The sequence below is a fragment of the Pongo abelii genome, chromosome 18 (genome assembly GCF_028885655.2).
Source record: "Pongo abelii isolate AG06213 chromosome 18, NHGRI_mPonAbe1-v2.0_pri, whole genome shotgun sequence".
Taxonomy (NCBI): domain Eukaryota; kingdom Metazoa; phylum Chordata; class Mammalia; order Primates; family Hominidae; genus Pongo; species Pongo abelii.
Genome location: NC_072003.2, coordinates 82528193 through 82541364, shown reverse-complemented (window position 1 = coordinate 82541364; position 13172 = coordinate 82528193). Strand labels below are relative to the sequence as shown.

The 13172-nt window shown below is 41.6% G+C and overlaps 1 protein-coding gene across 1 annotated transcript in view; it reads right to left on the bottom strand.

The window, feature by feature from the left end:
- CDH13 (cadherin 13) overlaps nt 1-13172 on the bottom strand; it is a gene marked incomplete at its 5' end in the record, with an annotated part of 1173335 nt that overhangs the window by 661416 nt on the left and 498747 nt on the right. Inside the window, 1 exon segment of the mRNA NM_001133193.1 lies at nt 11219-11335. Within this exon segment, the coding sequence (NP_001126665.1) occupies nt 11219-11335 (117 nt within the window).

Here is a 13172-nt window from a genome sequence, read left to right as displayed (position 1 = left end):
CTCAGACAACTCCTATGAATCTGGGTACCTGCATTCAGGCTGCGGAACATCCCTGGTGTTTGATCATCTGTCCACTAACAAGATTGTACTGAAGCTGTCCAGCAGAGAAGGAACAGCTACGGGAGCCGAGTTTCTCCCCTGGCAGACCTCCCTGTAGAATGCGGGGGATGGTGAGCTATGCTTCTCATCCTTGGCTCACCCCTGGCTTCTATATTTCTCCTTCCTCTAGTGAAGTCTATTTCTTTCTTTCTTTTTTTTTTTTTTTTTTTTTGAGACAGAGTCTCGCTCTGTTGCCCAGGCTGGAGTGCAGTGGCACGATCCCAGCTCACTACAAACTCTGCCTCCTGGGTTCACGCCATTCTGCTGCCTCAGCCTCCCGAGTAGCTGGGACTACAGGCGCACACCACCACGCCTGGCTAATTTATGTTGTATTTTTTAGTAGAGACAGGGTTTCACCACGTTAGCCAGGATGGTCTTGATCTCCTGACCTCATGATCCGCCCGCCTCGGCCTCCCAAAGTGCTGGGATTACAGGCGTGAGCCACCGTGCCCGGCCAAAGTCTATTTCTTTTTTTAAAAAAATTTTCTATAGGTTGTTGGGGTACAGGTGGTGTTTGCTTACATGAATAAGTTCTTTAGTGGTGATTTGTGAGACTTTGGTGAACCCATCACCCAAGCAGAATACACGGCACCCTTTTTGCAGTCTTTTATCCCTCTCCCCTCTCCCATCCTTTCCTCCCAGTCCCCAAAGTCCATTGTATCATTCCTATGCTTTTGCGTCCTCATAGCTTAGCTCCCACATGTCAGTGGAGACATATGATGTTTGGTTTTCCATTCCTGAGTTACTTCACTTAGAACAATAGTCTCCAATCTCATCCGGGTTGCTGCAAATGCCATTAATTCATTCCTTTGTATGGCTGAGTAGTATTCCGTCATATATACATATGTCACAGTTTCTTTATCCACTTGTGGATTGATGGGCATTCGGGTTGGTTACATGATTTTGCAATTGTGAATTGTGCTGCTATAAACGTGCGTGTGCAAGTATCTTTTTCATATAATGACTTCTTTTCCTCTGGGTAGATACCCAGTACTGGGATTGCTGGATCAAATGGTAGTTCTAGTTTTAGTTCTTTCAGGAATCTCCACACTGTTTTCCATAGTGGCTTAACTCATGCCATGTGCTATTTTGAAATCCATCCAGAGCCCTGGTACAATTGCAGGTGACACAGAAAGGCAACTCAGTTTGTACCACAAATAGACTGTCTTGCAAGATGCTTCTGCACCTTGGTCATGCTCAGTTCAGAGCCTGCACTGTACAATAGGGACATAATATTGATTTCTGAGGGTACTTATGAGAGTCAAATGACCATTTGTGTAGTGCACTATGCAAACAGCAAAGACCCGTGGAAGCTTTACGTATTCACACATGTTGTGGTGGATAGATCACCGATGTGGCATTGAAGAGTCTTGGATTTGGATTTGCCATTCTTTAAGAGGGTTACCCTGGGCAAGCTACTTAATCTCTCTCAATTTCCACTTTCTCATCTGAGAAATGAGTGTAGGATGGCCTACTTTATAGGGCTGTTGTAAAAACTAAGCAGGACAGTAGGGATAGCCATGTTTGGCTTAGATCCAAACATTCATTAGGTAGTGAAGATTCTAGTCCAACTTGAAAATTCTTCAACAACCCTAAGTCTGGATGCTAATTCAAGCTGAAATGCCAGGTCCTTGAATGTTCACAAATAATTAAATATAAATTCAGTCTGAGGCCGAATGTTCATAATAACAATAAAGTTCTAGGAACCTTTAAAATGGAGAACCGAAAGGGTGATAAACTCGGGGTTAAAAATATTGCTTCCTCCTTGGGCTCAGATGCCTTTATTTGCAGGATGTAGACCATGCAGGGAAGTTTTGCATATATATATGTATTTGGCAAAGAGCCAAAACCACCCGATTCTGTTTTATCATTAATTAAAATTTGCAGGAGGGCAACACTTGAGAATGGTGAATACAGCTTTTATTAGAGTTAGCAAAAATACGTTAGAATTGACTGTATTCAGTTGTGAATAAAGATGAAAGTTGAGTGTTTTCATTTAATTGGAATTAAAACACCATCATATACATAGGCAAATTCAGAAATACAGTCATGTAACTCTCTCTCTCTTTCTCTTCCCCCACCCCATCCCCACATAAAATTCATCAACATCAAATCTATCAAAATCTACTGGCTGGGCACAGCGTCTCATGCCTGTAATCCCAGCACTTTGGGAGGCCGAAGCAGCTGGATCACCTGAGGTCAGGAGTTCAAGAGCAGCCTGGCTAACATGGTGAAACCCCATCTCTCCTAAAAATACAAAAATTAACTGGGCATGGTGACGGGCGCCTGTAATCCCAGCTACTCAGGAAGCTGAGGCAGAACTGCTTGAACCTGGGAGGCAGAGGTTGCAGTAAGCCAAGATTGTGCCACTGCACTCCAGCCTGGGAAACAAGAGCAAAACTCCGTCTCCAAAAAAAAAAAAAATCTACTAAGAATGCTTATACGACCTGACATAATAGTTGACCGCCAAGCAATTTATCTGGTGGCCTCATTACCATTTTAGAAAATTAAAATTTGCTGGAAATATCCAGACTGATCATATGATGGTCTATTAATTCCATTCCACCAACAAACCAGGCTATGCCAGGCTATGATCACTTTAATTAATCAGTAAGCAGTGACTGTCTATGTAATCAGCCATATATATGGCTAGAATTCAATTCAAAGAATATTTGAGTCGCTACTGTGTGTTAGGCCCTGTCTTGGGCCACCGCATCTGATGAAATACAGTTAGTGGGAAGGTAGGGAAGGACATTGTTTCTCAAAATGTGTTAAGTGCCGTCAAAGATGTATAAACAATGTATAAAAGAGACCAAGTAAAATTCCATGGGCCGGGCTCAGTGGGTCACACCTGTAATCCCAGCACTTTGGGCAGCCGAGGCAGGTGGATCACTTGAGGCCAGGAGTTTGAGACCAGCCTGACCGATATGGTGAACCCCCGTCTCTACCAAAAATACAAAAGTTAGCCAGGCATGGTTGTGCATACCTGTAATCTCAGCTATTAGGGAGGCTGAGGCATGAGAATCTCTTGAACCCACGAGGCAGAGGTTGCAGTGAGCAGAGATCACGCCACTGCATTCCAGTGTGGGTGACAGAGCGAGACTCTGTCTCAAAAACATAATTCCACAGAGGAGAGACTGTATCAAAAATAGGCCTTATTTAGATTAGCACCATCTGGTAAAAATACAGTGGGAGCCATATTAATAATTTAATATTTTTCTGGCAGCCACATTAAAAAAAAGTGAAAAGAAATACAAGGGATTTGTTTCTAAATGAAATCAATACAAAGATTATTAAGGAGACATTTTCTATTCTTTTTGTGTTCGTGTGATAAGTTTTTGAAATCCAACGTGTATTTTATACTTACAAAACATCTCAGTGTGGACATTGCCTTTTCAGTACAAAATATTTTATCTGTAAATAGATTAAAATGTATCATGAAAAAGGTAGATTCACCTGCCAAGTTGTCCCAATAATGGAATGAAGTGTTACTTTTTAAGCTTAAATTAAAATTGGTAAAAATTTTATAACTGCATTGACCACATGTGGTTAGTGGGTACCATACTGGGCTGTGTAGAGGCAGAACTTCCTGCAATAATGTCAATGTTCCATTGAACAGTACAGCCTTAGAGTGTGAATGTGGGCTGCTCCTAAGGAATAAGGATAAAGAGGGTGTATCCCAGGAAGAAGTGACAGTTCAAAGACTTGGAAATAGGAAAGGCTTATGTGTAGCTATGGCTGCTGAATGTAGAAATAAACTGTGATGTTCATCTCAAGAAGAATTTTTGAGCACTGAGCCTTTGGGCATCTTAGATACTCTGTATTCCAATTTTTCTCCTATACTGTAGCCTAGGGTAAGTTTCAGTTATTGAATAAAACTGCTAGTTGCCTTAAAAGGGGGAAATTAAGGCCAGGTGCGGTGGCTCATGCCTGTAATCCTGGCACTTTGGGAGGCCAAGGCAGATGGATCAGGAGGTCAAGAGACTGAGATGAGCCTGGCCAACATGGTGAAACCCCGTCTCTACTAAAAAAATACAAAAATTAGCTGGGCGTGGTGGCATGCGCCTGTAGTCCCAGTTAGGGAGGCTGAGGCAGGAGAATTGCTTGAAACTGGGAGGCAGAGGTTGCAGTGAGCAGAGATTGCACCAATGCACTCCAGCCTGGTGATAGAGAAAGACTCTGTCTCAAAAAAAAAAAAAAAAGGGTGGTGGCGGGGGGGGGGAAGTAGAAATTCAGCAAATGTAAATTTCTGAGAAGAGCGTATATAGTTAGACATGAATAAAGGGTACAAAGCAATAGATTTTAAAAGAGATAGAGGGCTGACAACAATTACTGGGTTACCCTAGACAACCCAGTAAGTGCCTGATCATAAAATCAATCAGGCAACAGGAAGTAACCCTGAGTCTGCATTTCAGGAGCGGGTTGATGGAGAGGTGCTGGGGCTTCAGTACCAGCTTTCTGGTCCACTCTCTAAGGATATAGCTTGGCCTTCATAGGTCTTCAAAGTGAAGTAAATGACTATTAAATAGAATAAAACAAATTCAGTTCTAAGACTATCAGACTCCTTGGCACCTATTTGCATGGGTGGGTATAAATCTCAGGTACAGAGTATCTGGATGCAGCGAGACCTCTAAGAATCAGATGCCCAGAACACTGAGGAACATGGCAGAGCTGACGTAAATTACCCTCATGTCTGACTTACGTTCATGACACAATCAAAGCGGAGTCCTGGTTGAGTGGTTTTCATGATTTAGTCTAATGATCAATGCTGATTCCCTTTACGGAGAGCACTTGGTCCAGTTACATATTTCTTCTATCCTGGGTTAAAGATGGCCTTCTAAATGCCCATTCTACCAATGTATAGGGTCTTTAAAACAGGATTTTCTGTAAAAAAAGTACTTTCATTGGTTTTGATGAAAAGGGTTTGTGATGAAAGCAGAATCTCTAATAAGCATTTCATAAATGACTTGTCTTTCAAACTTAATATAAAACAGAATAAAATACATCTCCCAAAGACCTCCTTGCTGGCTTACAGATTTAAAGTCCCCTGCTCTCAATCAATTGGGCCCAAGAACTCAAAAATCTTTAAAGATGCAATCAATTATTTATCAGTGAAAGTTGGTAAAACTGAGAAATTATTTATGGCCCAAATTTTGAAATAGTCATACTTTGAAGGGGGAGGGGGAAAAAGCCACTTTGGGATCCGCATGTTCCTCTCCAGAGCACTCACTCTCAGCTCCTCCCTGCTGTCTAGAGTTCAAAAATGGAAAGAAAATCATAGGTATGAGGAAGTATGTTCATGACTGGGTGTTTTACCCTGTCTTCCAAAACCATGACAGATAGTCTGGGACAGAATGTACCATGGGAAAGAGCCAGAAATTAGGAGGCAAACTCATTTTACCAGGGCTGGCAGTGATCTATCCGGTTGTCTCCTGTGTGTGTGTGTGTGGGGTCATACACCCCCTTATACTCCCCACCTGCTATCTAAGTGAGTAGCAGTGATTTGGAATCTCAGGGTTGTAATATGATTCTCTCGTATTATGGAAAAGCAGATCCCACATTCTAGTAGTTTAGCTACTTACCAACTAATTAATTACTTGGCAGATAGATAAATCATGTATCAGTCAAGACTTTTTCTCATCCCTGGAGCTGCCTGCATAACCCTGCTGTGGGTATTCAGTTCTATATAGCAGGATATCTAATTGTGAAAAACCCTCCACCAAGGGCTAACTTGCCACAGCACCTTGCTTTTGATGTCTTCATTCTTCAGGATATGAGTCTCCTTTCTTTAAAGGAATTCAGGTTGTAATAAAATATGACAAAAAAATCAAGAACCAGTTACTTACTTTGTCTCCATTCACCCTCTTGAAATGCAAGACAAATGATTTAAAAAGCGTTTTTGTGCCAGCATGCTAACTCCTGTGTCTTTTATGATAATTTTATATTTAGTTAAACTTAATTTTTCCCAACATTTTATTACAAAATTTCCAAATGCAGAGAAAACTTGAAAGAATTGTACAGAAAGTACCCATATGTTCACCAACTTATATTCTACCACTAACATTTTAATATACTTCATCACATATCAGATATCGATCTATTGATCCAACCCTCTGTCCATCTTATTTTTGAGTGCATTTCCAAGAATTGCACTTAATTTTAATGCTGTTTTTAAAAGAGAAATTGTCAGCGACGATATTTCATTCCACAGAAGAGTATTCTCAGATTGGGCTTAGTATTTCCTGAGGATACTGGTTAAGAGCACAGACTTTGAAATCTCAAAAAGCAGAAACAAAGCTTGGCTCTGTTATGAACTAGCTGTGTGGCTTTGGACAGGTTACGTCACCCGAGTCTCATTATCTTCATTGGCATGCTGGAAAATGATCCTCATGTGGTTGTTATCACAAGAATTCAACATAATAGATGAAAAGTGCTTAGCACAGTGCTGGACAAATAATGACTATGTGCTGATATTGTCACCTCTTTTGTAATCCCGCAAGATCAGTGATTCTGTCTGTTTTTTCCTCCATTAAATTCCCAGCCCCTACCACAGTTCCTTATAAGTAACAGATGCTGAATATATGCTTGTTGATATGAATTAGGTTGAACTTCAGAGGTTTTCCCTCCTGGGATGCAGGAACTACTTATTAATGGAGAGAGAGAGGCAAGTACAGGGGGTTTCAAAAGCCCAGGACATGAGAAAGCTAGTTCAGGAAATGAGGTAAAAGCAGAGGATGAAAGGAAGTATGCAAAAAAAAAAAATAGATATATTAGTTTTGGTGATGAAGCAGAAGCGATCAGTGCCCTGTCTACATCCCCTATGTGTCAGCTTTTCAGTGCAGACCAGCAGACTGGTGGCTGCTGTACAGCATCCTTTTTGTCTAAGGTTCTCCTCCAAACCTCAGCAGGCTGTCAAGTCAGTGCACAGAGTGCAGGGCAGAGCTGATATGCTAGGGAATTTACACCCCTGGAAGCAGCCCTCAACCAATGACTGCTGGGAGTAGAAATACCCCAGCTGGTGTCAAAGTATCCCAGTGCCATCCCCTGGGGGTGGTGTAATGCTGATAGTGTGTTCCACGCCATGTTAAAGTTAGCCCATGAGATTACAATCCAGTCACCCACAGGAGTAGCTGGCTTCATAAACAAGCTTCTCTCCTAGCTGCCTTCCCTTCTCTGTGTCTCTCCCTTACTTTATTACAAATATTTCCTCCACCTCTCAAATGAACTGCCTTCATTTGAATTCTTGTCTTGGGGTCCACTTCTACGGGAAGCCAAAGACAAACATCTTTATACTTTTAGAGCTGCAGAATCTCTTCTTCAAATGGCATTCTATATCGAAGTCTAATACGTAATATTTATAAAATTAGAGGTGTCCTGACTTAGAGATTTTTTGGGAGCGTGGTGGTGTTTGGAGGCCAGAGCTCTGCCTCTGTGGTCTTCCTTCCCTTCTCCCCGCCTCCCCAGCACTCACTGAAAACACCTACATCCTCTTCCACAGCTCTGCAGAGCACAGCTTGTCAGCTGTGGTGGAGTTGATGAGGATAAGAGAGGAGATATAAAGAGTAAGATAGATAAATGGAAACAAGCAGGAACAAAAAGGAAAATATGTACCTTCAAAGGCATAAAAAGCACGGACAAATAAACAGTTTTTGCAAAGCAGTGCAGTAATTCTACAAAAAACGTCTAGAGGTTTTGAAGGCTCTTGCACATTGTCTAGTTAGCAGCCTACCACACTTAGAAAAGCAGTTGCTTTGTAGAGAATCTAAGTTGAGAGCAAGTATGGGCAACACATAAGGGGCTAAGAAGAGGCAAATCCTCATCTTGGAAACCAAATTGCCTTTTGAAGCTGTAATAAGTAAAAAAAAAACAATGCAGAAGAATGTTCCCAATTAGCTGCATGCTTATGGACCCATTGAATAGCTCAAGAAAAGAGGCTTGTGAGAAAACTCACCCAAATATACCCAGGAGGAAATTGTGTGTAACTGAAGAAAACTATAGGATGGCTACATAATTTATTGTCTAAATCTGGACATGACAGATTTGGACAACAGGTGTAAACTGGGATTTTCCAGGCAACTGAAATGTGATTGTCCTTATTATAGCCTAATTAATGGAACTGAATACCCACAATACTGAAAGTATTGTGTACTAGTGTTGGACAGGGGAAGAAAACGCATTTCAGGTCAGCCCTCTAAACTTGAGTGTGCATCAGAATCACCTAGAAGCTGTGTAAAAATGCAGATTCCTGGCTTAAACCCCAGAGTTTTTGGCTCAGTGGTTTTGGGGTGGGACATGAAAATATGCATGTTTAGCAAGCTCCCAAGGGATGCTAATGTAGCTGGTCCACAACCACTCTTGGAGGATTGCTTAAGACCAGCAGTCCTCCACCTTGGCTGCATATCTGAATCACCTCGGATATTTTAACACATATTGACGCACGGTCCTCACCCCCACCCCAGTGGCATCAATCTCTGAGGGTGGAGCCCTGACGTCTGCATTTTAAGTGTCTCTGCTGATTCTGGTGCATGGTGAGAGCTGACAAGCCCAGGATTACCTAAAAGAAAACTGAAAAACAAGAATGCATCTTGGGTCTCAGAAACTGTTTGGGCAGAGCTTTGAAGAAGTGGGGACTCAGGTCCCTTGGCATCTGGCGTCTTGGGCTCCCAGGAAACTTGTCTAGAAAAGGATCATCACAGTGGCTAGGGCTGCCCAAGGGGACAAGGCTATCCCTTTAGAGCAGCCCTGCTTCCCTTTGTATCATATCCCAGACTCTTGAAAAGATTTTTGCTTAGAGCAAGGTATCTTTGGCACAGTGGGAATTTAAAATGATAAAAATAGTGATTACCAGGATATTGGATTATCACTTCTTTCAATTTGCAATAAAGATCGATTTTTTTGTTTGTTTGACACAAAGTCTCACCCTGTCGCCCATGCTGGAGTACAATGGCATGATCCTGGCTCACTGCAACCTCCACCTCCTGGATTCAAGTGGTACTCTTGCCTCAGCTTCCCACGTAGCTGGGATTACAGGCGAGCCCCCACATTGGCTAATTTTTGTATTTTTAGTTGAGATGGGGTTTCGCCATGTTGGCCAGGATGATCTTGAGCTCCTGATCTCGGGTGATCCTCCTGCCTCAGCCCCCCACAGTGCTGGGATTACAGGCCGTGCCCCTCCAAGATCAATTTTTAATAGTACAAGTCACCTTTGTTCAGATCACCACCAAACTTCCCTCTTAGTGGGTCTCTTTGCTTCTACTCCTCTCTACTGCTCTGCTACCACTAATCATTCTCTACAAGGCAGCCAGGAGGATCTTTCAAAACATGCAGTCTCCTGGGGAAATCTTCCAGTGGTCCCCTGCTGCATGCATGATGAAACCCCAACTCCTCATCCAAGGGCAGGCTGGCCTCTCTGACTTCACTTTTACCACTGCCATCCTTGCTCACTCTCATGCAACCGAGGCATATTGTGACTCTACTACACGCTATTCTTTCCCATATTCAGGCCTTTGCATGTAGACTCACCTCTGCCAAAGATGCTGTTCAACCAGATATTCCTATAACTGTTCCTTTTTCATCCTTCCAGTCTCCCCTCAAACATCAGTACCTCTGACCAGCCATCACAGCCATCTGTGTAAAGATTCCCTCCTCCCTCTACTCCTTCATCCTGCCATTTGCTCTTTTTTTCGCATCATCCCATTTCTGATTTTCACAGCATTTGTCATACGCTGCAATGTTCTTGTTTCTGTCTTCCTGCTAGCATGTTAGCTTTATTATCTGCTTCTTCACACCCAGTCCCAAGCTTGGAGTCCAGTATATAACATGTACTGTGTATTTAATGAATTAGTAGTTCAATAGCAACTGCCATTAAGATCATTCATTTAACCAACCACAATTTTTTGAATTCCAGTCTCGCCAATGTCTGATACAGTAAGCTCCTCTTCAAATGTTTAATTTCTGACTCCCTTGTTCTTTGTTCTCGAGATCAACTTCCTTGTCTCTTCTCCTAACTACCTGCTCTGTAAACTTCTCCCATTAGTCCCAATCTGTGACTCACATCTCTTCCTTATTTGGAAAGAGTCCTCTTTACTCCTGGCTACCCATTCTGTAAACTGCCCCTCCAGCCGAAACAGCTCTTCCCAATGAAACTACCCTTCCTGCCTTTGCCATGCCCTGACATGCCCAAACATGCCTTGTACCATAACGGACAGCCCCTCCCTTCCTGCCTAATTAGTCATATTCAATTTTAAACAGTAGCCAATCAGGTCAGTTTAGATTGTGCGGTCCAACTCCAGCCAGTGGGGACAGGACACAGAAGCAGGGACTAACCACGTTAGGGATAAAAACCCCTTCCCTCTTTTGTTCAGTGTGCTCTCACAGTGGCCAGAAGTGCAAGCAGCACCCTTCTGCAGAAGTAAATTGCCTTGCTGAGAAAACTCTTTGCCTGAGTGCTGGTTCTTCTTTGCGGCACCAAGCACTTGTTTCTAACAACCAAAAAGTACAAACTGCTCAAAATTTGATTCCCCATGTTGGCTCTCTTAAAGTGGGGAGAATGTGCTGATAAGGCAGTTATCAGTATTTTGGCACATTTAACAGTGATTATTTCTTCCTGGAAAAGCTATTGTTCTGATTCATGGGACAGTGTTTTCCACATCTGGTTCTGGATATGGTTACTATGATTTTATTCCCTTGATCTGGTTTAGTTTTTGGAAAACTGACCCAGTGGTATGCTTAGACCTAGATATTTGAAAAACAGGATCTCAGTGAAGCCCACATGTCAACATACTGCCATCCTAGGGGGCTCTATCTGGTGATTACCTGAATATAATCTATAAAAGCAATGAGCCTTATTTCTTAACCATTGACATCTTCCTGCATAATTTCAACATCATCTACCATGTTGATCCCGTAATATTCAAAGCTGTTATTGGTTTTTTCCAATTTCCTCTTTTGCATATGAATGATCTTCCACATTCTTTTCATGACAAAACCATTTGGTCTCTTATCATAGAGAGATGAAGACTAATTCCAGCTGGTCGCCAAGACAGTCATACTCAGTCTGCTTCCTGTGTGCTCATCTTTTCATAAAAACATGTTTTTGTCATTTGTTTGTCTGACTTACCTTGCCAACATCTCTTGGGAAAGGCTGTCTCTGATTCTCTGGAATTAAAATGGGAGATACCACAATGGACCTCTTTTGTCTTGGGACAGGAGAAGTTCTTGCAAATTTAAATATATCCTAAAAGGGAAAACAAAATGATTGATTAAAATCTCCTACTGAAATGATATATCAGTCTGCTCCAAGATAGAGTTCCTTTGTTGGGAAAGCATACAGCTGTTTGGAAAGTGTTCATTGTATTCCGTCAAACCCTATTAGCATTACCAAGTACATTATTAGAATAATACTAAAGCTGAAATTGTTATTCACTATAACTATCATTAAGCTATTTGAACACCCAACTTCCAAATCATTCTATTCACAATGACAGTCTTGATTTATGCATCCCTCATTGCTTGCATATTGCTGTTCTTAATCTGCCAAGCTAGTGGATTACTCACCTTGTCAGGAATCTGGAGGACTTGCTTAGATATAAAATTTTATTCGATTTATAGCCAATAAAGAATTGGTTTTATAACAAATCCTAAGTGAAAAGAACAAAGTTAGATGCATCATATTGCCTGACTTCAAATTATACTACAAGGCTATAGTAACCAGAACAGGATGGTACTGGTATAAATCTAGATTAATGGAACAGAACAGAGAATCCAGAAATAAAGCCACATACCTACAACCAACTGATCTTCAACAAAGTGGGCAAAAATATATGATAGGAAAATGACGCTCTATTCAATAAATGGTGTTGGGCTAAACACCCATATGGAAAATTGCATAATCATATATCTAAGAGTGAAATTGGACCCATAACTTTCACCATATACAAAAATTAACTCAAGATGGATTAAAGACCTAAACATAAGACCTGAAACTATAAAAATTCTAGAAGAAACCCTAGGAAAAACTCTTTCAGATATTGGCCCCGGCAAAGAATTTATGGCCTAGTCCTCAAAAGCAAACATGACCAAAAAAAAAAAAATGGACAATTCAAACTTAATTAAACTAAAAAGTTTCTGCACAGCAAAATAAGAAATCAACAGAATAAGCAGATAACTTAGAGAATGGGAAAAATATTTGTAAAGTATGCATCCAACAAAGGACTATCATCCAGAATTTACAAGGAAATCAAACAACAAAAATGACCCAATTAAAAGTGGGCAGGCCAGACTCAGTGGCTCACACCTGTAATCCCAGCACTTTGGGAGGCCAGGGCAGGGTGATCTCCTGAGGTCAGGAGTTCGAGACCAGCCTGGCCAACATGGTGAAACCAGGTCTCAACTAAAAACACAAAAATTAGCCAGGCATGGTGGCAGGCACCTGTAATCCCAGCTACTAGGGAGGCTGAGGCAGGAGAATCGCTTGAACCCAGGAGGTGGACATTGCAGTGAGCCAAGATTACACCACTGAACTCCATCCTGGGTGACTGAACGAGACTCCAGCTCAAAACAAACAAACAAGAGAAAGCGGGGCAAACAACATGAACAGACATTCTTCCAAAGGACACGTACGAGGGGCCAACAGACATATGAAAAATGCTCTATATCACTAATCATCAGAGAAATGCAAATTAAAACCACAATGCAATGTCATCTTATACCAGTCAGAATGGCTATGATTAAAAAGTCTTAAACAACAAATATTGGTGAGGCTGCAGAGAAAAGAGAATGCTTATATACCGTTGGTGGGAGTGTAAATTAGTGCAAACTCTATGAAAAACAATATGATGATTTCTCAAAGAACTGAAAACAGAACCTCCATTCAACCTAGCAATCCCACCACTGGGTATATATGCAAAGGAAAAGGAATCATTATATTAAAACAATACCTGCCCTTGTGTGTTTACCATAGCACTATTCACAATAGCAAAGACATGGAATGAACCTAAGTGTCCATCAACAGAAGACTGGATAAAAAAAAAAATGTGGGGCCGGATGCAGTGGCTCATGCCTGTAATCCCAGC